This window comes from Contarinia nasturtii, unplaced genomic scaffold (genome assembly GCF_009176525.2).
Source record: "Contarinia nasturtii isolate CC-2019 unplaced genomic scaffold, AAFC_CNas_1.1 Cnas_scaffold_1240, whole genome shotgun sequence".
In the NCBI taxonomy this organism is placed as follows: domain Eukaryota; kingdom Metazoa; phylum Arthropoda; class Insecta; order Diptera; family Cecidomyiidae; genus Contarinia; species Contarinia nasturtii.
In genome coordinates, this window is record NW_022198581.1 from 4,658,524 (window position 1) to 4,682,362 (window position 23,839).

Here is a 23,839-nt window from a genome sequence, read left to right on the forward strand (position 1 = left end):
CGGTTTCCTTTTTTTTTGTATATGGGCAACGGTTCATGAGTTTGAATGATTTCTGTCGATCACATCATATCGACAGACACAACACCATTTTGGCAATGTGCAAATATATTTCATTCATTTTCTCTTTTGTTTTAGTTGTGTATGTGGAAAAGTAGTTATTATAGTCAGGGAGATTTGCAATTGAGCGTGTATTTCCGTCCGTTTCGCATATCCTCATTCCATAACATTTTTTTCTTCTTCTCATTTTTGACAGCATTCTAAGTATTATGTTCACAAGACGACATAGTCATCGGTAAAAATGACTCATCAATTAAACTACTTTTAAATTTTTTTTTGTTTGTTTTAAATTAGTCTACAGAATTTACACTGTACATGATCTTCTTCTGTGTCTCTTACTATTCGTTCATGCAGATACTGTTTCAACACGACACAAAATGCCATCACATTGAGATGCGAATCTCGTTTGATCAAAGATTTTACTGTGCAGATTCGGCCGTGACAGTGTCCATTCCATTTCTTTTCATTCAATTTTTATCTTAATTTAGTTTTGGGAAATTATACTCAAAGTCATTTAAATTGCCGAAAGTTTATTAATTCGTTTATCAATATAGATATTATTTTCATTTTTTTTTTGTTCGTTAAATTTGCACACCAATTTTTTGCAGTTACTAAAGTTTTTTTCCTTCTTCTAATTATTAATTTAAAATATATTAATTTGCCAAATAGTTGTCATTCGACAGCAAATACAATGGCAAAATGGAAAATGTTCAAAATGAAAGAAATTCTTTTGTCCGAAGATGAAATCTTTTTTTTTTTGCTTCCGAACATTTTTTATTTTGGAAATGGGATATTCGCTTTCGGATTTCCGAACACCATTGCCATTGTATTCGTTGCGAATGATAAGCGCACCTTATTTACAATAAGTGCTAACAAATTCTACTTCCACTGTACAGCCAGAAATCTGTGTATTGTGCGAACGATTCACGCAAAATAAAAAAAATATTCAATACATTATCCCCCCCAAATCCCCGAATTGAGGAAATTTGAAACTGGTTTTGTTTGGAAAGTACAATTATACACACACCACAAAAAAATATTTAGTTCAAATGTTTGTTTTTCATCTTTTTATCGTAAAAGTTAATTTCAAGATAGGACTTTTTTTTTCTTTTAAAAATATTACAATAGAATTTTGTTTTTCATATTTTTCGCTTGGTTTTTATGTTCAGAAAATTTATTTTTAACTTACTTATCGAAACATTTTCTCTGCCAAAAAAAATTAATGCAACGGATTTATTAGAATGTGTATGTGTTTTCTTGACTTGTTTTTTTTTTTTTTCGAAAATTGAGCTTTAATTTTAATAGCTATTATTTACATGACACAAAATGATAGTTAAATGAATAGAAAATCCAAAATTCTTGACTTGTATGTGTGTCGAACATTCTCCACTGGATTCCATGACGTTTTTCTTTATTTTTTTTTTCTAGCCTGAATGCCACGAATCAAGAGCCAAACGAGAACGATTTAATGCGAAAAACTCAGAGATTATGTACCAAAATCAAATGGCTACAATTTGCAACCATTTTTCTTCTATTTTTTTCTGTTTGTTTTGAAAGAACGATGGCTCGCTCCTTTTCAGGTAGTTTGTTTTTTTTTTTTGTGATCAGTCTTTTGGTTTCCAGAAAAAAAATCTATAAACTCATTTTTATTATGTTCCTTTTGAATCTTGGTTCGTATTTTTCTTTGGCGTTGACAAAAACACTGATTTTTTTTTTATTCAAAAAATGATCGTTTTTTTTTTCAATTAATGGTAACTTTATTTGACCATGATACGGAAGAATGTAGTGTGCTTTGCACAATGTCAACGCTTTGGACTATGGAATACATTATGATTGGGTTTTTTTTTGTGTGGAAAATGTTCATTCGCAACAACAATCGAAAAAATGGTTTAATTTATCACCGTGCATCCCTTTTGAAAAAACAAAATAAAAATATTCTTATAGAATTCAAATGATCGTATGTTATTTGTAAAAATTTTGCATTATCTTTTTTCTTCTCTTTTCGTTTCGTGATTATGAACTTTAAGGAAATGAATTAAAAAAAAAAAAAATCTTTTATGATAATATGGCAGCTTGTGATGTATAACACTCATCTTTTTTTTTTGTTTCAATAAAATGATTTTTACTTTTTATTCTCGTCGCTTTTCTTTAAATGCCTTATTTCCTGATTCATAATTTGCAGTGACTACGTTTTAAAAGTTTTATTTCGCGCGCATATTTTCAACTTTCTTCTTTGTGTGTGTATCTTTTGTCTTCGTCATTTTTACCATAATGATTAATGATAATTGTAACAATAATAGTAAGAATGCCTATAATTAACGTGTAAAATTATTAAATTAAAGGGAAACATGGACTAAAATGTATCTCTTCTTTCTCTTTGTTCATTATCTTCTTATTAGATTTTTTTTTTGTTTTCATTTTTTTCGTTTTCAATAATATAGCAAATAGCAATGAAGTTTCGTCCCGGTATTAGCCCGATCCCCGAGAAATATATATATATGTGTGTGTGTTTGTGGACTGGAAAGCCATCGTTTTTATGTGGTGGTGGCTTATGAATTCGTTACGTTTCGGTGTAATTATTGATTGTGACCAGGATGTGCTTGAGCTTGATGATTACCAAGCGCGAAACCCAATGCACGTGGATCGTTGCCGTGAAGTCGAAGCGCCTGTTCGAGTCGTTGTTCTTGAAATCGTAATGCTTCGCTCAGTTCAGGTGATACATGTTGACCAAGCTGATGACTTCCGATCAATGGATTTTGATTTTGCGCTCCAGACGTATCTATTGTTTAAATAATTTAAAACGATTATTTTTCCACTGTCACACCACTGATCTTCGAAAAACGGTTAACATTTTTGTTCGATCCGACTGCGATTTGTTTTTCCTATGCCCAAAAACAATGTCTTACCTGAATTAGTTTGTGGCATAAAGGATCCGTTGTGGTGTCGCAAAGCGTTAACGTTGAGTTCATTGGCTGTATTAGACGAGTTTCCATTGCTGTTCGCCGGATTATTATTGGAATTGTTGGTATTGTTGTTCGAGTTATGTGAATTATCTGTAAAATAACGAGAAAAATGAAATCACACTTTAGATTCGATTGTTTAATGCAATTTATGATCGAATATATATTGTGATCATAAATAGATTGAAAAATAAAAGAAGGAAAAACAAAAAAAAAAGGCAAATTGTGAAAGAAAAGTGTTAGAATGAAATACCAAAATATTGAGGGGGAGGCGATGCTTCAACAGAACGAACCTGATGTAATATTACAAAAGTGCGTTTTTGGCAAACTTGTAATGTTACTGTTGGCTTGTTTTGTTCCGCAGGGTCATAGATTTAAACAGCCGGTATGTCTATTACCATTAAGATTATTGTTTGCATTGGCTGTTGTGGATGCAGCAACGGCGGCTGCTTGTGAAACGGCCAAACGCAATGCGGCTTCGGCTTGGGAGCGTAGAATTGCTTCGGCTTGATGAATTCGTAGTGCCGCCTCTGGCGAATGCTGTGTATGATGTTGAAGGTGATTTTGAGATTGATTTAATTGCATCGACTCCGAATTATTATTGTTCATTGTCGATCGCATCATTGAATCGGCCATTGACACTCGCATCGCATTCATTGCAGCCTGAGCTGCCGCTGATGCATCATTTGGTGCCATCAATGGCGATGAATTCGTTGCATTATCCAAATTTCCCATCGATGAACCATTATTCAATGACTGCTCAGTTCATAAAATGCGAGAGAGAGAAAAAGAAAAATTAGAGATAATCGACGGTTTTAGTTTTCACATGAACAAAATATAAAAATGTGATTTATGTGACCTTTATTAAATCAAATTGAATAGATGCCACACTCACTTGCTGATGTTGTTGCTGGTTATTTTGTTGATTGTTTTGCTGATGTTGATTCTGTTGCTGTTGTTGTTGCTGTTGCTGTTGCTGTTGTTGTTGCTGTCCTATTCGCATCGCTGCTGCCAAATTAACGGCTGCCTCTGTCATTAGTGCCATTCGATTGGCCGAATGCAAGTCATCATATTGTGGATTCAAATGGCCATTATCTAAAAAGAAATGATGCCATTTTGTATTTAATAAAACGCCAATTTATTTTCGATATAAAATACATGCAAATAAAATTAAAAGTTTAAAAAAAAGTTTGACATTGAATTTGGTTTCGAGTGACGGAAAAATTTGTATTCATAATTGTTTGGAAAAATTCCGAAAGACTTGAGCAAAAATATTGAAAACTGACGATACATATATCGTGTCACGAAGCCGAAAATTGGAAATAGATTCACTTTTATGCGGTGCGTGGTAGATTTGGGAAAGTTCAATCAATTTAAAATTGATTTCTTAAAATAAAACGATATTTAATTTACATTTGTTATTGTTATTGTTGTTGAGGAGACCAATACCCGCTTCAGATCCGGCTGATGATAATCGACCATTATTTGAAGAGCTATCCGATTGTGCTGATGGTGACGGACACATCGAATTTTGGCCAACACTCGATAGACCCAATAGCCCCGATCCGGATGCAGAAACTGCTGCGGCTGCAGCCAATAATGTATCGCGTTCTCTACGTTCGGCCGCCGCTCGTGATAGCACATACTGTGCGGCAAATTGATGTTTTGGATCCATTCTCATATGCTCCATGTGTGTTAATAGGCCTTTTTGAAAAAGATTAAAGATTGAAAAAAGAATATTAGCATTTGGTTTATTCAATTTTGGATCTTTAATGGTCATAGGAAAATTGAAATGGATGGAAATTGAATAATGTTAAAGAAAAAAGATGTTCTAAAATCGCCGTACCTGATTCATGAGTAAAGACAGCTTGACATACTGAGCATGGCCACATGCGTAAGCTTGTTGTCAGTTGTGACGTTTCTGGATGGCATGCCAAATGTTTACGTAATGAGCCTTCGTTCACATAATGCTTTCCACACACAGGACACGGATGATTGGCAGTGCGCCGCTTGCCTAAAAAATCGGTCGGGGATGGGGGCACAGCAGAGGGAGATACAAGTACAAATTCAGGTCAATGCATTGCTCTCAAAACGATTATTCTTATCAATTCACACAATTTTTTTTCTCTCATTAAAATGTGCTTATTTTAGCTTAGCTTAGATACTTACTGGCTGTTGCAGTATTGTTTGTTGTTGGTTCTTTGTGGCTGTGTTTCATGTGCTCCATGAGTGCATCGGCGCCCAAGAATAGTTTATGGCAAACTGGGCAAGACGTTGCATTTGGACCACCAATCAATGCTGCATGCTGCTGAAGAACACCCAAGTGTAGTTGCAATTCCTGTTTGAACAATAGTTTGAACCGTAACCATTAGACATTGTGATAAAATGTAATTTCTTTTCTCTTTATTTCAATGCCAATCGAAAAGTTGATGAAAAAAAAATGCTCATTCAAATGTTGAATAGCGTATTTTTAAAAGAGGGCTCACTAATTATATCACCGGCCAATATAAAAGTCTTAACAAGCGAATTCATCTTAAAAGTTTTTGTTTGTGTGTTTTTTTCAACCAAATTAGTTCGATCTTTTTTTCAACCGAAATTCATTTGAGCGTGCTAATACAGAGAAGCCCGTTCAAAATAATTTGTTATGTTGTATTTATTTCGTCTGGAAAAGTTGAATCGTTTTCCAATTAGCAACGTTAAAACTAGGAATTCGCTACGAACAAATGCCAAAAACAATTCACAAAATAAAAATCATTCAACAAATTTGTTTCTCTTTTTCTCTCCCTCTTTGGATGCCGGTAATTTTTCGTTTCGATATCCTTTGCATTGTTGTTGTTTTTTTTGCGTCTTTTGTTTTACTCTTTTGTGGCATTATTTGCTTCCAATTAGTGGATAATTTAATTAAGCACATGTAAATGCATTGCCGTGGCACAATTCGCAACGAAAAAAAAAATCTATTTATTGGTACGCACATTGAGTTTGGAACAATAAAACGTAAATTTCAATTGGGCGACTGATAGAATTTGAATCCATTATGATTTATTCAAACGAGAAAGCAAATAATTATAATAATTCACGTTAAATTAAAGCACACATATACAGTGAAGAAGAAAGTAAGAGAGAGAGAGAGAGAATGAGAAAAAAAGTGAAGCGAATGAAGGAAAAATGGATGAATCCATGCATATACACATTACACACCATATTTCTCGCACCATTAGAGACTTCGATAGAGACAAAAGTGTGCTTGCTGAAATAGAAACGAATCAACAACGTTCGGAAAAAAAAAATTCTCGTGTCTTTGCTGAAGAAAAAGAATACACCGAAAGAAGCTACTAACAAAATGTAACACGCGATTTGCATGGAATCGAAACATTCGGCAAATGAGAAATATGAATGCCGTGCCTTACAATGAAATCGCTAATTTGGAAGAGGGAAAATGAGACCAAAAAAATGTTGTATACATTATCGCACAGCGTGTGCAATGCAGTGAAGAGCTCAAGGCAATAAGAAACAGTCATACCTAGATTGGATTTTTTGCTTCTTTTTTTTACTTTTTCAATTCGAAATGATTTCGTCACTACACCATATATAACAACGCGAACGGAAAATGGAGAAGTGATCAAAATAAGATTCACGCTATGCATAATTAGAATAAATCTTCGATTCGAATGTTTTTTTATGGGGGGCGGGAGAAAAACATATTGCACAAATGCTATTGCATGTCAGAACGCTCTTTTTCCGTTTATATTTTTTATTATTCTTCTATTTTCTCTTTGTAGTATATGTGTTTCTATTTCGCCATTATACCATATTCTTTTTTTTACATATTTTTTCGTCATTTTCATTTTAAATTTTGTTGCTAGCTATTAAGTAAATGTCCAATATAATCCTCTGAATTCTAATGAATTCAGTGGGCTAAGTGGTAAAAATTGTGCCATTTTACAATGGAAAAATGTTTCAACACTTCCTTTTTTCGGAATAAATGATTATCAATGTGACTAATAAATGGCTAAAAAAACCAGCGAAGAATGACAACAACAAAAGCATTTGGAGAATCCCCAAAAAAATGACATTTTACCCGGAAAAAAAGAAATGTCATGAAAAGTTCAGGGCAATGCTTCTTTTTGTTCATTTCATTTCTTTTCTTTGCATATCTTTTTATTTGTTTTGAGTACACACAATGCACACGCACACTCTCACACCCAATTATGAATTTTGCGCCCACTCGTGTTCACTCAGTCTGTGGCGCACGTCAATTCAGCAATGGTGTGAAGCGACAGCAATTTACCATTAGTCCAATAAATAATACTGGGTCCCTTGGCGAATTCCTTCGCCAGTTATAAATGCCGAGCTGTCTGTTTGCATTATTAATCACTCGTGAAACTTGGCATACACGAAAAGAATTAAGAGAGAACGAAAGAAAACAACGGACGGAAGAAAGATTCACGAAGAAAAAAAAAATTATTTAAAAAGTAAATGCTTTTCGCTATCGACGATTTTTCTTCAATTTTTTCCATTACATTTCATTTTTAAAGACCATCCATTTGGTATCTCCCTCCGAATAGATTGAATGAGAGAGAGAGAGAGAGGAAAAAAACGCACCACCAACAATAGCCCGTGGAACAATTGAACGCGTTGTGCCGAGTGTGCCAAGAGAATAGACAGCACTAAAAAAAATAAACAAACAAACAACCAACCATTAAAAAAGCAGGCACCATTTATACGGACTTTTCAGCAAAAGAAGGAAAAAAAGAATATACAATCCTCCTCCTCTTCTATAGAATTGCTCTCCAGAGACAGTGCTAAACAAACAGTTATCATTTTTGATGTTTTTTTTTCTTTTTCTTCTGATTCGTTGCTCTTTCATCATTTCCATTTGCGCGCGTTTCCTTTTTCTCACCACTCGTGTCATAGAACACATCTACAAATTCTGTGTCCATTTTCATCAAATCAAAACTCTTGTGTCAACTCAAACTGTGTATCTTTGGCACTTTTTTTTCTTGGCAAATAGATGAAAATATGCAAAAAAAAGAATAACAAATGCCCTTTTTCGAACAAGAAAATTGTCCCTTTTTCTGACGATTTTTTGCTTCAGTTGTGATAAATTCAATCTTCGATCTTCATTTTTTTTTCACAAGACTGGCTTGGCTCTCATATATTTTATCAAGTGTGTCATTTGAAAAATTATTTCGCGAATTCGCTTTTTTAACAAATTAATATGCAGAGTTGTTGATAAATTAAATAAGGTTTATAAAAAACAGATGAGATTTTAATTATAAAATTAACCGAATAAAATTAATCGAGAAAAAAAATGATGAAAACCTTTAAAAAATAGTTTTGATTGTGACAAAAATAACATGAAACCATGCTATGTGGTCCAGGAAAAATGCAGAATATTTCGAAATTTGATTAAAATTTCAAACTGACACTCTGGACAAAAAATATTTGGGCAAAAGAGAAAGAGAGAGGGAGAGAGAGTCAAAAAAATGGTGAACGAAAAATTCAATGGCCAAAATTGGAAACGCCATCGACATGTGTAATGAATTTAACGTGAGTGCGTGTGTGTATTAGGGTGCGCCAAATGTTCTAATTTTTTCTACATACAAGCTACTAAACGTCGAGTGGAGTACTACATATTTCAAAAAAAAAAAAAACTCAAAATGGCTCCAATTCATTTTTTCCGCCCAAATTATCGGATTCTGACCGGGAAGAATTTTTTTTACGTTGTTTTGCCGTTTGACGTACCCTAGTGTATGTATATGGTTTCGATCAGGCATACAATGATTTTATCATCTAGATGTGGCATGTGTACATAAAAGCATCAGCTATAATGAGTACATAAGGTCTTTCTGGCTTTGAGTTGCATTCAACAATGATGAAAACGCGGAAACATTTTTTTCCCTTTTCATCTCTACAAATGAAATTCAAACTCTTTCTCTGTCGCACTGGGTGTGAGTGGGATTTTTTTTACCCCGAACGGTATAAAATATAAATATAGGAAAGAATGCAATCGAAATATATTGAATGCAGTAGAGTGGATTTTATGCGTTTAAACGAGGGTGCAAAATGAAAATTAAATAATTTCATGTGCGCGACAACAGTTGCGTTCATCATATGAAGTGCATTATGCGCGGCCATATTGCACATATAAGTCGGGATGCAATTCCACATATACGGTATATACACAAAGACGACGAGAACAAAGAGAGAGAGCGAGTAATAAGCACCACACATACTTTCACGCATACAATTGCGGCCCACGTATTCAATGCAATGAATGATGATGAGGGCATTGCACATTTAAATGAGAATGCGTGAATATTTACGTAGAAACACACAAAATTTGTTCGGTAATTTTTTTTCTCTCTCGCCTGTAAATGTATATCCATATATATTTTCTATTTTGGGTGCTATGTTATTCCGGGATGCAATTTTTCCTCTTTTTTGCATAGCACTTCAACTAAAAGTGGGGTCCAGTGTGTGTATATCGGATTCTATGCACATTGTATTGTTGCATTACTACGCCCAACAAATATGCGACGCACTTATGTATGGGTTTGTGTGCATTGTTGTGCATGTATTGGTGTGGAAAAATAAATGAGGGTGCGACAAGCGATAATAACATGGTGGTGGCGTTATTTCGACAAATGCATTTTCATTTTCAATGAAAATATCGAAATAGCTTCGGTACAATTTTCATTCAAAATCTGTTGATGTTGATGCTGTTGGTGCTGTTGCAACATGCCAGGCCAAAAACAAAAAATACAACACACACACACACGCTTACAAAGTGATGCATTAGATTCCGGCGCAAAAATTATATTCTTACGCTTTAGCCATAAATCTTGGGCGAGTGATCTCTTGCAATGTAATTGCAGCCAATATATTAACAGTCACGAAATGCATTTCAACAGCAAATGAAAAATGTGAATGTGAGAAATGAAGAAAAAAAAAACGCCCGCAGATCCAAAAATAAAATGAATGGCTTTTTTTGCATTTGCCATATTCCATCTTCATTCGAAAAATAAAACGAATTCAAATGGTCGAAATAATTACTTGATGCCTCAAACTAAGAATTTTTGTATTTTTCCAAACATCAAACTTTCTTTCTCTCTTCATTTCTGTATCGTCTTTCTCTTTCCATCTTTGGCCAAATGTCGAAAATTGTTGAAACTAATTTGTTGATCTTAAATCGCCTCCGCCTCCCGCTGTCTCTTTTTCGCTCGGCCAATCTGCTGGTCGGTTGGTTTGAGTGTTACACTCTAAGTTTAAATAAGCTTCAAAGTATTTGAAAGTTAATGCTATTTCAACTTTCAAAAAGGATTTTGGTATTCTCTGGCGCTTTGTTTGTATCGAAGTGCAGAAGCGAAAGATTGTTCTATCATTCGAAGTGCATCGATTCCTCTACATTTCTTTCTTTTTCTCTTTCCTCTTTCTTTTTCAACTTCGTTTTCTTTTTACAGCGAGCAAAAAATCCAGCGAACACATTTTACCGTTGGTGTGGTTGCTGGTATGAACTTGGGCACGCGCTCACAAGAAACCGAGTGATAGAAAAAACAACAACAACAACCATAGTCACTTGATTTCCATTTCACGAATTTAAAACGTGAAAATTGTTTTTCAAATTGTTTTTCTTGTTCTCTTTGCTTTTTCGTTGCGTTTTGGTCATTCGATTCGCGAAACCGAAAGGTAAAGGCATGAGCGAAAGATAGAAAGTTTTCTGCTAGGACGATGCGCTGCAAAATGTAATGAATAACGAAAAAAAAGAGAAAAGAAATCACAAGACGAAGTCAAAACGGAAAAAGAAAATGTAAACAAGGTAAGCAACAGAAAGTATTCATTTCTGTTTTGATCCAGTGAGAGGGATTTTTTTTCCTGCAGAAGCAGACTATCAGGAAATGAAATTTAGTTGCGAATAAGGAAGCAAACAGAAAAAAAATTAGCAACTTGCTAAAAATGAGTACCAATAAAAGTACATAATCAACGCGCGGCAATGACAACCATAGACAACATTCGAATTATGTATGACGCGCTCATTCTCTGCATGAAATCTACTTCAAAATCTGTAGCTTTTTAAGGTTAGTTGGTTTCAATGCGACTACTTAGATTGGAGGGGGGAATGTGCAACATTTCTTTAATTTTTTCAATCTTTACTCAACGTTTTTTTCTTTCAAGTTACTCTTTTCCACGTCAACTTAGTCGAAAGAAAAATAAAGAGGTCGGCCAAGCAATTTCCAGCAATCTTTCCCAAAAAACACACTCTTGATTTTCTTCGTTCTGAACACATTTCACAGGGACAGACAAAAAAAATCATAAAATTCTTCAGCGCTTTTTCGTGATGTATTTGCATAAACTTATTTAACCAATTTTAGAATATTCAACGTTGAATATTCAAAATGGTCGAACTGGGGTAAATTGTGATTTGATTACATAGAAGTTCACTGTGGTAACCATGGTGCATTTTTGTTCTATGAATTGAATTCGTTGAATCGGGGAAAAGTTGTTGTTTTTACATTAAAGGAATCACCTAGTTTATAAAGTTTTGTTTTCTTGGCTTATTATATGAGAGTATTCGGTTTTCATCAAATAAAATTTGTGTTTTTTTTCTTTTTTCGATAAATAAAACAAAAATTGAGTGTGAGATACGAAAGATTGCCCGGCACGTTTAAAGTACGTTCAATATACATAGAATTTAGCAAAATGTCATGCACACAATATGAAATTTCATTCGAAATAGATGTTAGTTTTGAAATCAAAAATTGGCCGTATCCATTCGGTTGAAATAACTTCATAAAAAAAAATTAAATTGATTTTTTTCTTCGATTTTCCAAATGAATGATAACATCTCGTCTGAATGGAGTGTTAGTTTAAAAGGGGGAGTAATTTTAATTGAAACCTGGCCCCAACTAATGCTTTCACAAAATCAAACAAAACACTGCTGTTAGGCATGCAAATGTGTGTGCAAATGCGTTTGTCTATCTATGGCATAATGTGGTGTGTCCATTGAAATTGCACAGCAGCAACAACAACAACAAAAAATTGAATGCATTTGCAATTGTTAATATATTCCTAGAATATAATAATACATTGTAATTTCTGTGAAAATGCACATTTTTTTGCTGCTGCTGGTATTCCTGTCAAACTGATCGGAAGTGAGTGTAAAATATTTATATTTAAAATGGTTTTTGAATTGAAATCGGTTCATGTACAGTTTATTGAGTGTGTGTGTGGCGTAAATATGCGCATAAAATGGTACAAAGTAAACGATAAAAGTGCCTGTAAGGATTGTAAGTTGAAAATGGAATTAAAACCGCACATACACACACATGTATTCGTTTACATTGGATATACATGTAACCTGTCAAAAGTAAAAGATAATTAGTGGAAATAGTAAAATGAAACTCATATACGTATGGTCGGTGCGCGTCTATCGGCTCAAACCAATTCCTGAACCCAAAAATATGATAACCGCATTCAATAAACTGAAAATAATTAGAGACAGCCATAACAATTATATAGAAAATTTTTCGTGTTTTATTCGCGAGTTATGCTCTCTTTTTCTATATGGTGCTCTGTATTTTTACATCTCGTTAAAATTGTAAATCATTTGCAATAAACTGCATCAACACAAATACACGACCAGAGATGAATTGTATTTTACTGTTGATGTAATTTATCATAAATATTACAACAGACTGAAAATAATTAGCGAATAACATACAAAACAAATTCAAATTAGTTGCCGCGATAATAACAATAATTATCATTATATGATGTGTAGTTTTTTTTTATTTTGTGCTGCAATTGCACTGCGTACCGTGGTTGTGGCGGCTGTTTTGTGGCGATTTTTCTGAACATTTTACAAAAGCCAACATACTTTGCATCTTGTTTCCGATCTATTTTATGGAAATTTATCAATTTAATAATTTGTTTATATATTTTGTGCATTGTTACAAATGCTGATGCGGGCCAGATACAAATATATAGAATATTTTTTTTTTATCATTATTATTATTGTTTCACATTAATCGTTCTTTTATTCTGACATTCTACCTAGTGGTTTTTTGGGTTTATTGCTTCATTTGATAATTTGATTCCATATTATATATACTATATATGTAATATTTTGTGAATAGTTTGTACAATTTTGGAAAATTATGAGAACCGAACAACGCATTGTGTGTGTATATATTGATTTGATTTGCATAAAAGTGCAACAGCGCAGCAGCAAAATCGTCGCTAGCAAAAAATCAATTTCTCTTTCTATCTCACTCTTTCTCTTCGTGATTGTGTTTAGTGTGATTGTGCGTTGATGTTGCGTACGTGTTTTCATTAAATAGCCCGTGTGTGCAGAACATGCGTGAGCCATTATGTTTCACACAGTGCAACCGATTAAAAGCACCACTTTGAATTGTGGTAAGGATGGATTATAAATGCTTAAATGTAGGTGGAATAAATCAAAACGACCAAAACGACAAATAGAAAGAAAAAAACAACAACGTGATGATGATGATGATGATGGTCGGTTTCTCACATCAAATAAACACAAACACCACCGTCATTTTCATATTAAAAACATGAATCCTGTTTACGTAAAATTTAAAATAAAAAATAAGCACACATACGGATATCAAAATGAGATAAATCGAAACATGTTTATTTGAATTGAAATAAATGCATAATTGCATTTTATAATACCACTCAACACTTTATCTCCATCGAATATATAATAAATGACTTTTTATTCCAAACGCCAAATGGTAAGCGACTCGTCGAAGGGTTATAAAGTTAATTTCGTTCAAACGCGAAATATTTACGCATTCGCTGTGTGCATTCATTTGATTTGAAAATATAAACATTGATAAAGGCTGATGGAAAAGCAAACATCTCTAATATTCAAAATAAAAATAAAAACACAAATCAAACATTCGCAGTCAAATATTGCATTGGCCGATACAAAATTAAAATAGGATGAACCAAATTGAAATATACATATATAGTTGGAAATGTATTTAATTCATTCATCAAAAATTAGCGGCATTTTAAAAATCGTTGTTGATAGATTTAAAAACTAGATCACTTAGTCAAAATTCTAGGATCTATTTGGTTGTCGTGTTTTTTCTATGTGTCCGACCTCAAAATTAGAGAGAAACCATGCAATAACCCTTATTGAATCTAAGCCTTTACAATATAGAAATGTGTGATGTATAGAAAATATATGATGGAGAGATAGAGAGAACGATATATTATAATGCACGCATACAGATGATGTGTAAATGGTGGAATATACGCCACATGTATACACACAAACACAAGCATATAGTCTGAAAATGCATTTTGGACAATGCTCACAAAGAGATCTATAAAACATACATACAATCGAGCGATGCACCCGAGAGTAGTGAAGTGCATACGTGCATTACACACATTAACCAGAAATGGTGCTGGACCGTCGCGCAGGATTTCGATAACCATCCATATGTGGCATATGCAAGAGAAAGATATTTTGTGTGCCATACGTACAGCGTATATACGGGCGAGGATGCGAGTTAGTTAGCTTAAAGAGAGCGAGAGAAGTGACAGCAACAGCAGAAAATACACAGCCGTTTTTCATGGTGCATTGACCCTTTCTGGTTTTCAATTAAATATTAAATTCAAAACACGGAACACCATCCATACATATACGAAATATTATATAATAAAATGCGTTTCGTTGATTACTCATTCCCAACCACCGTCATACACACATTCACACATTCACTCTATCTCTCTATCTCTTTTTCTTAATGTCTGTGAGTACTCTGTACATCGGACTCTGGTCTCTGGTATCAAAAGTGGTGATTCAACTCTTTTGTTAGATGAAAATTTAATAGTTTTATTGTGATTTCCACTCAAATAGACCATTGCCGCATTTTGACAATCGACACATATGACACGCAGCGACAGAGAGAAAATATCATTTTTATGAACATAACATAAAAAAAACTTATCGTAAATGACATCCTGGCTATAACAGCAAATATTATCTTGTTTTTTCTTGTTTGTTATTATTTAGCTTTACATATAGAAAATTTATATTCCATGTGAATGAACATTATAATTTGTTTTTTTGACGACTCGCTTTTTATCACTCCGAATAGATTTATTTAATTTTCAGATTCATTTTTAAGCGAATGATTCATTTCCAAAATGCTACAAGAAAAGTAGCAAAAAAAAAAACTCAGGAGATTCACTTTCGGAATATTTTTACAACGAGAAATGGATAAAGCAAGTGCATGTTTAATTAGGTAGCAGGCCAAAAGTCGAAATGCGCTGTGAAAATATTCATTAGTTGTGTGCCGTTTTTCTTTCAATTTAACAACGTTTTTCTACCTAGGCACATTTTGGATCCTTTCGCCGCTTACTCTTACGATGTGCCCATTTCGATTCCTTTAATCATTTTCCACGGCATGTTCGCACTTTATTATTATTATCATCATTTTTCTCTTCTCGTTTTCTTTTCGGTTCCAAACCACTTTGCATCAACGACAATTTGTGCAAACCGTTTCATATTTTTCTCGAAACATTTTCCGTGATTACACTTTAATTAGATTTTCATGCATTTTCATATTTTTTTATATGATTTATGTTGACTTGAATATCGCTTAAATTTATAAGCTTGAACCGAGCAAAGAAAAAAAAAATAATTGAACGTACTATTCCGTACGAATTTCAGGGAATAGATTCAAGCCGAAACCGAGTGATAATGCATTTTTCATCTGTTTGTCTCTCGTGTAAAATGCGTTTTTACCTTTACATTTCTTTTCCTTTTGTTTATCGTTTTACACAAAAACCGAAATACATTTGCTTGGACTTCTACGTTTTCGTAAATTTTCTTTCATTTGGCCAACTAATTAGTGAACCTCTTAAACATTTATTTGATTACACTTGAAATCAAATTCTCTCATTTTTACATCCAAATCGTATTTTGAGTTGCCAAATGCGTTGTAGGTGATGGAATTAAATGCAAAAATACAAAAAAAAAACTGCAAGTTCGAACTGACCTTTGATGTATGCGTCCTTAAGCTGGACTCTGTAGCGAATCCCTTACCACAGATATTACAGTGAAATGGACGATTTTTGGCTCGTTCCACCTGAGCATCATGATTTCGTAAATGCTGCTGTAAATTTGACAATTGAATGAATGCTCGACCACAATCAGGCAAGTGACACTTGTACGGACGTTCTCCTGAAGAAAGAAAAAAAAAGAGTAAAATTACCATTATTTTCTTCCACGAAAATCACATATGATAAATAAAAACGGTCGTCGGACAATTCATAATTTTTATTAAATGTTCTTCTTTATTTTGTAAAAGATACACCATTTGGATGTATATCCATAAAAAGACCAAGTAAACTCTCGACCGTCACAATCATCATCACCATTTAATTGTAAGCGATATATTATTTTATTTAAATTAGTTGGTTTTCATCCGAATCGTACACATGACACAATCGTCAACAGCTTGAATTTATTGTTTGAGTCGGTCTCATAAGCTCGTCTACCTCATGGAGCCCGTTGCATCGTTAAAGGGTATCAAATTCAAATGTATTCGAAGTCATTTCCTGCATCGTTTACAAGTAACTAACTGATTTAATATCTGTATTCGGAGTTAGTTATGCAGCTGACCGCTATTTAAATATAAACAAACAAACAAGCAAGCGAACGAACGAACGACCGAACGAATAGACAAACAAAAGTAACAGCGCCAACAGTTATTTCAGGATTCAAAGTTTATTTTAGTTTAAGAGAGAAAAACAATGGGAAAAAAACTGAATATTTCTTTAGAACAGCGATGAAAACCAGCAAAAAAAGTACGACCAAACCACATTGAAATTTGTTTAAAGGAGAACTTTGAAATGGAATTTTTTCGGATATTTCTATATGCAAAAAACCTTCACAAAAAACAACGTGAACCTTTTTCTTAATCGAAAAAAAAAACCGAAACCAATAGAGAAAAAAAAATCCCCGATTGCGAAAAAAATGTGTAATTCGATCCGAAATCGACCTGTGATTGAAATTAGCACAAAGAGGGGCTTGGAAAAATTAAAGACCGATTAACTGATCATTTGATACAATCGGCAAATTATATAGCATGAACGAAAAAAAAGACCTACTTGCATATCAAATGTGTGCAAATGAACGGGGGTATTGAATCAAAGGGCTGAATAAAAAAATGAAGTAAAAATACTGCGAGAAAAAAAAAGAGTTGAAGCACATGAATTCCCATTTAACGGTTGCTTAAATTAACATTTCAATTAAAAAGTCTCTGTTTTAGCGCATCCCATACCCAATCGGTGTGTGAGACGGCGTAAGAGGAAAATGGCATTTGAAAAGCAGCTTCGAGCTGTTTTCCATTCATTAATGCACGGTACGAAGAGAATGAGTTCAAACTCACACTCAAGCAACCGGCAAAAATTCACTTAATGCCATTGCTCTGGCGCTTACTAATGACCATTCTGTATACCATCCCGTCGCTGCCTCGACGATGGTACACAAATGCCTTTGCCACAGAATCAAATAAAAGCAAATTATCTTATGTGTATACATTTTTATAAACAAATGAGCTCCAGAAAAGCGCACATTGAGTGCATCTGTGCAGTCAGGAAGTAGATACGAGCTAAAATGACAAAAACACCAGCGAAAAAGCAACGATGACACAAACAAAAACAACACGAAGTGGTCGTCGTTTTTCAAAAAGTGTTTAAGGTCAGCAACACTAAACGTCACTTTCGCCACTTTACATTTTAACAAATAGCGAATAAGCGATAGAGAGGAAAAAAAAGAACTGGCCGCCAAAAGACTAACGACAAACAGCAACAATACGAGTTGCTACTGAGAATGAGAGCAAGAGAAAGAGGAAAAAGAACGAGAGAAAAAAAAACAGAGTGTCGAGAGACTGAGTAGAATATCAATCTCACGTAAACGATGTGCGCAAATTGTGATTTAACTCAAACCGCTGTCGCGGTCACATCGCAATGCAATAATCCGTTTAATATAGACTTATGAAAATGAACACGTTCGCTGGCACAGCGTCCAGCTTGCCGCCACGATACGGATGTATCATCGGAAAAAAACGATGCAAAAAAGCTGTTAAAAATATGTAGATTTAAACGGCGCGAACACAGAATGCGATAGAAAGAGTGGAAGAGAAAAAAAAACTGCATGTCGTCAATGGGAACAATCGGAGCGCGGGGGCAACCTGAAACACGATATAAAAGGGACTGCAAAAAATCGCAAATAGTGATAACAGACAACACCAAAAAGAATGAGGAAAAAAACCAGAAGGTGAAAAAAAAGTGTGAAACAACAACATAAACGGATATTCATGGAAAAATCGAAGAAAAAACGCAACCAAAGTGAAACGGTGTACAAAGCGGCGGGGGAATGGTACCACTGACATGCACGAGTCTAACGATTTTCGAATTGTTGACTTAATCCAATTTAAACGAAGCAATGAAATATACACACACACACCACCACCACCGACAACAACATCAGCAGCAACGGCACACAGTAGTAAACAAAATGCTGCCTTTGTTCCAAAAAAGTGAATTGGTCAGAATGGAATTCGCTGGCAAACAATGACCGCGAAGCATACGTCATATCTGCAATCTCTCAATTCGGTTGCCCTTTTTTTGCATTCCTGTGTGTTTTTATGTGTGGTATTAGAAAGCCAACCAGAAAGAAATTCGAACTGAAAAAAGGCCCGTGACGCCAAATGAAAACAATAAAAAAAAATCGAATGGAAAAAAAGTTCGGCAGTAGAGAGAATTAAATAGCATCATAAACTGCAAACAAAATGTAAAGTGAAAGAATGAGAACCATTTGTGCCGCTATTCAAATATAAAGTAAATGCTCCAAAAAAATATAACCTCGAATCACAAGAGAGAAAAAGACACACTTCGAATACCAGGATTATATGTGCAGGGAAAAAAATTGACTGAATCGAATGCAAACATGTATGAATGGGGAGTAGAAAGAGCATATGGCGCCTAACTCGAGATTTTTATCCCACGCATAAATAAACTGCCCATTTATGCGATTCATATGTGTGTATTTTTTTTTTGGTATATTTGGAATCGGGCGCGCGATCAATGGACATGAATACACAACTAAAAAAACACGCGAAAAAACGTAGACGAGAGAGATATGACAGACCATTACAGCCTTAAGGGCTATTTCACGGTTTGTATCGTACTTTCATGGCAACAAACAAACCACAACCAACCAAAAACGAAAAAAAAGTCGAAAAAAACTGCGTTTTTTTATCCACAACAAGAAACAGATTGGTTTGCTGAATGATGATAGATATTATATGTGTTGCATATAAATAACGGAGGGCCGAGAATGATGATGAGCCAAAACATGCAATATGTTTTGGAATGAGCGAGAGTAAAAAAAAGCAAAAGAAAACCAAACAACATAAAAACAAATAAGTGAAACAAGCATTGAATATGTGAACGACCACATTGTATGTGCCGCACTCTTTTTTCACCATGAATTGCGACAAGCGAGGAAAGGAACGCGAGCAAACGAGGTAAGAGAACTGTACAGGAATTCATATGATTGTGTGTCTCATTACTTTTACCTCTTTCTTTGCTTACACGATCTGAATGCGCTTACAACATTGTTTATATCATCAAATCAGGACACGGCTGGTGTTTTTTTTTCCTATCTCTCTATGTGTGCTCTTTTTCTGACCGTTTTTCTGTGTTTTTCACTGTTTCCCATTTAACACTTTGCATGTGTTTATCGAAATATTATTATGATGAACATGCTGAGCTGGCTGAATTGAAACGAATTAAAGCAGGTCCCAGTTGCACAACACCAACAATTCAACCATTTGATTCGTTTTGAATGCATGGCAACAGAATCTCCATTCGTTGCATTTCACAAGATGTTAAATGGAATTTTATTTCGTAAATTATAAAATCCGATTCTATTAATGTGCTCCGCTCGGTTTCTAGATGAACCGTAATAATTACAAAAAAAGTGCAGTGATTGTTTCTCATGTTCTGAATTTTAAGTTGCAAAGTAATCACCACTTGTACGAGGCATTTTACTGAGTCTCCGATATCTCATTTGGCATGTAGAAAAAGTGATGAATATTATTAAGACCGTTGTTCTTTGCAATTGTACCTTCACCGAACCCATACAATTCACGTTTTTTAAATTGCCAAATGTGTGTGGCACGGTCCATTGGGTAAACCAACCACTAGGAACTTGTGAACATTTAAAAGCTGTCACATACAGCACATGCTCATATGAAAAACACTTTTAATGCGTCGTAAGTGTGCGATTTAATTTTATTTGGGTTTAATCACACACACGAAAAAATTGTGAAAAAGTTAGTGGATAAAATGCCACTCCACTTTTAAATAAACTTATGTTACCCTTTTTATAACAGAGCCCACCACAGATTTCGTTTAACTAAATTTTATCGTAAATGAATGTCTCATAAATTTTAACATTCGCCATTGCTCAAAATGAATCTTGAGACGAACATCACCAAATTAACAAAAAAAAAAATCATTTTTAAGTGCATGCGCGACTTCAAATTTAATGCAGAATAACAGCGAATATTGTCTTTCTCGATTTTTTTCATACACATTTCGAATCTATTTTGATGCAATTCGAAGAAAATCGATCAAAAAAGCATAAATTTTACTTAAATGTTTACAAACGTAAGCGATTGTAAGTGTTTAAAAAATTGGTATTTAAACACGTTTGAATTGGCGACAAAACATGCGGAAGAAAAGTTGTGGGGAGACAATTTTACAACACATTACGTGATCAGAATTTGTGGCATTTGTTTTTTTTTCTCGTTTGTTTCATTCAACCGCTTAGCTGTTGGGAGAAAGGGTAAAGTGGACCGCGATAAATTTTATGGTCGTTACACTTTTTTATGGTGTGCCTGTCTCCAGTTTCTGTTTTTCTTTACATTTTTTTTTGGGTAATAACGGTGCAACAATGTCATGTGGCCGAACACATAAATATAAATATCATCTGCGGCAAGTAATTGCATTTTGTTGGCACAACTTTGAAAACCATGGAACAAAATGTTGAGTATTGAGACCTTTTTTGAGAATGCATCAAATATGCAAATACTTTAATTTTTCTTTAAAAGTATGCATAACATCTTTGCGAGTCAAATATTATATAATCTGTTGAATATGTTCGAGTCGCGTTTATTAAAAAGCATGAAATTCGAAATTGAATTGAACATTGTAAAGGAATTCGTCATTTCGGTCGATATTTTCACCTCATCATTCACCGAAAAAGAACCGAAAGAAAATAATGATGACTTTGAAGCAGAGAAGGGTGCGATACAAATCACAGTGATCAACTCTACCGGTTAGATTACAATTTTCATTGTTTTTTGCGTGGTATATATATGTTCCGGAAGCAAAAATTCAAGGTTAAGTTGAGCCGCTTGACAGCATTGGTTCAATAACCCATTGCACATCATCGTTTTCGGGTCGACGAAACATACCAATACAATGCCGTCACAAAACAATTGGAAAGTATATCTTGTCTACCCTTTCAATGTTATTGTTACCGGTATAAATCAGTCTTGAGGTGCGCTAATGAAATTCAATTCGACATTTTTTGTCCACTTTTTGTTTACTCATTTCCTTTGCATTGCTCATAACATTAAGTTTAAAACATTCTTGTCTACGGCGAAGTGAAGCTGAACTAAACTCGAAACCGATTAACGAAAAGAGATTTGGTTTTGAACAGTGGAAAAAAACCCGAACACATGGCATACATGGAACATTTTCAATTAAATCAGTCGCATTTAAATGAAATTGTGGATGTGAAGTGGTCGAAATGAATTTTTTTTTTATACAGCATAGTTTCATTATTTTGTGACTGATTTTGTGTTGAGGTAGTTTTAAAATCAAGTTTCCAGATGAATTCCGAAGTTGAAGAAATGTCTCCAAAACATTTTTTTTTTCAACGATTAACAAAGTTTGAAATAATAGCGTGGAAGGAATGAAAAAAAAACCTGTTTCAACCCTTTCATAATAAGGAGACGGAAAAAACTCTCACGAAAAACAGCAGACACAAATCGAAATAAAAATGACACGATACAGGCAAAAAAAAACTTCATGGAACCCAAACAGATAACGAAAAAGGTAAGAAAATATCAAGAGAGTGAGAGAAAGAGAGAAAAACCTCGTTTTGTAATTATGAATCCGATTCACGGCATTTTTATCCATCAACAATAAATACTTCTCGTGTTGCTGTGTGTGTGTTTTTTTTAAAGTTTCTTGGCATTTTATCATGTAAATTATACAGGACAATTCTTTTTTTTTTTAATATGATGGTTGTAAGAGACGCAAAGTCTGTGGTGATATCTTTGAGAAACGAAACAGATGTGACCGAAATGAAAACGCGCATCGAATCTTGAATATATTTTTTTCTTCGTTCATTGACCAAAGTGAATTTTTCAGCTAACAGACGAACAGAGAAATAATCAAAAACATTTGGGAAAATGTGCTGTTTGGGTGGTTGATGCGTTTTTCAACTAATTTTCATAATAGATTGTACCACGAAACATTTTACTTCTAATCATTAGTAATTAAACGCCCCTTGCCACTCTAAACACTCATGCACACACCATTGTCATGGTCATTGAGATATTACACGAAGGACTATGTTTGCCGTGTTTCAAAAACGATTCGAAACCAATGAAAAAACGAAATTGATTACGCGGCATCAAAGAAAGAACAAAAAAGAATCACCAACCGCAAGCAAATCCATAAAATTGCAAAACGAACGTTCCATTAAAATGTTGATGGTTTAAATAATTAATGTCAGTGGAAAAAATATGAGACATATCAGACACAATGCTGGCTGTCGGCTGGACAAAAGATACTTAAAATCCATTACTAATGCAACAATTATGCGAGTGGCGAAGCGCGTGGTAATTGCTTTTGTTCAGTTTTTTGTATTATTATTATTAATTTCATTGTTTTCTTGTTGAATAATACAACTTGTTTTTTTTTTCACATTGTCTAGGAAACAAAAGAGAGGGTGAGAGTGAGAGAGAAAACGTTTTGAAATATGCTACCGATACAGTTGAAGAATTTATGGCACGGAAATGTCTTGATTAACCAATTTATCGGAGAAAATTTATAATGTAAGGAACAATTTACAAGTGTGAACAAATGCATTGTAGTGATGCTGGTGTGAAATTTGTCGGCCACTGATATTTCTCTTTATCCCAATATTTTGTTTTGCATTGAACACTGGTGAGAAGTGGAACGAACAAAAAAACGTCCATTTATGATGAAACTCAATACCATTCACTAAATGTGCAATCATAAAAGGAGAAAGAGAGTGGAAAAGAAATGTTCAACGATAATTTCGTTAACAAAACCCATCGAAATATTGACGAAAGCAATCAAGAGAAAAAAAAAGAGAAGTTGGCAAACGGGAGCAAAAAAATGGACAAAAAATGAAGAACACCGAAGAAAGGGTTTAAATTAAAAATTATGAGCTTGACAATGACGGAGATGGGGTAATAAGTACTTTTTTTTCTTTCGCTATTCAGTATTCAACTAAGCACATGGTATCCCATGAATGTGATGTGTTTGGCGAAGCAACCAAGTGGATAGCTGGTAATGAAATTGGCATTTCTGTATCATCATATGTTTTTTGGATGATTGGATTATGGATTTAAAGTTTTTGTTGTGGACAGCTGAGCTTCATGATGATGTTAACGAGCGAACACTTTTGATTTTAGCTTGATTTTACAGCTTTTATAGTCTCT

General features: G+C 34.1%; 1 protein-coding gene across 10 annotated transcripts in view; it reads right to left on the reverse strand.

Annotated features, from left to right (window-relative positions):
- Window positions 1–1,268: 1,268 nt before the first annotated feature.
- The window catches only part of LOC116344984 (probable serine/threonine-protein kinase yakA), a 65,356-nt gene continuing 42,785 nt past the window's right edge, over window positions 1,269–23,839 (reverse strand). For 8 of the 10 annotated variants that reach the window (XM_031773899.1, XM_031773898.1, XM_031773895.1 and 5 more), the window contains exons 9-16: window positions 16,061–16,245; window positions 5,187–5,355; window positions 4,864–5,070; window positions 4,431–4,721; window positions 3,913–4,112; window positions 3,416–3,773; window positions 2,964–3,110; window positions 1,269–2,836 (exon numbers count right to left, since the gene is read on the reverse strand). In XM_031773899.1, coding sequence (XP_031629759.1) covers window positions 2,634–2,836; window positions 2,964–3,110; window positions 3,416–3,773; window positions 3,913–4,112; window positions 4,431–4,721; window positions 4,864–5,070; window positions 5,187–5,355; window positions 16,061–16,245 — 1,760 coding nt within the window. In that variant the 3' untranslated portion in view covers window positions 1,269–2,633. The remainder of the gene's footprint in view (window positions 2,837–2,963; window positions 3,111–3,415; window positions 3,774–3,912; window positions 4,113–4,430; window positions 4,722–4,863; window positions 5,071–5,186; window positions 5,356–16,060; window positions 16,246–23,839) is intronic. The other 2 variants (XM_031773897.1, XM_031773902.1) reach the window with 2 other exon arrangements.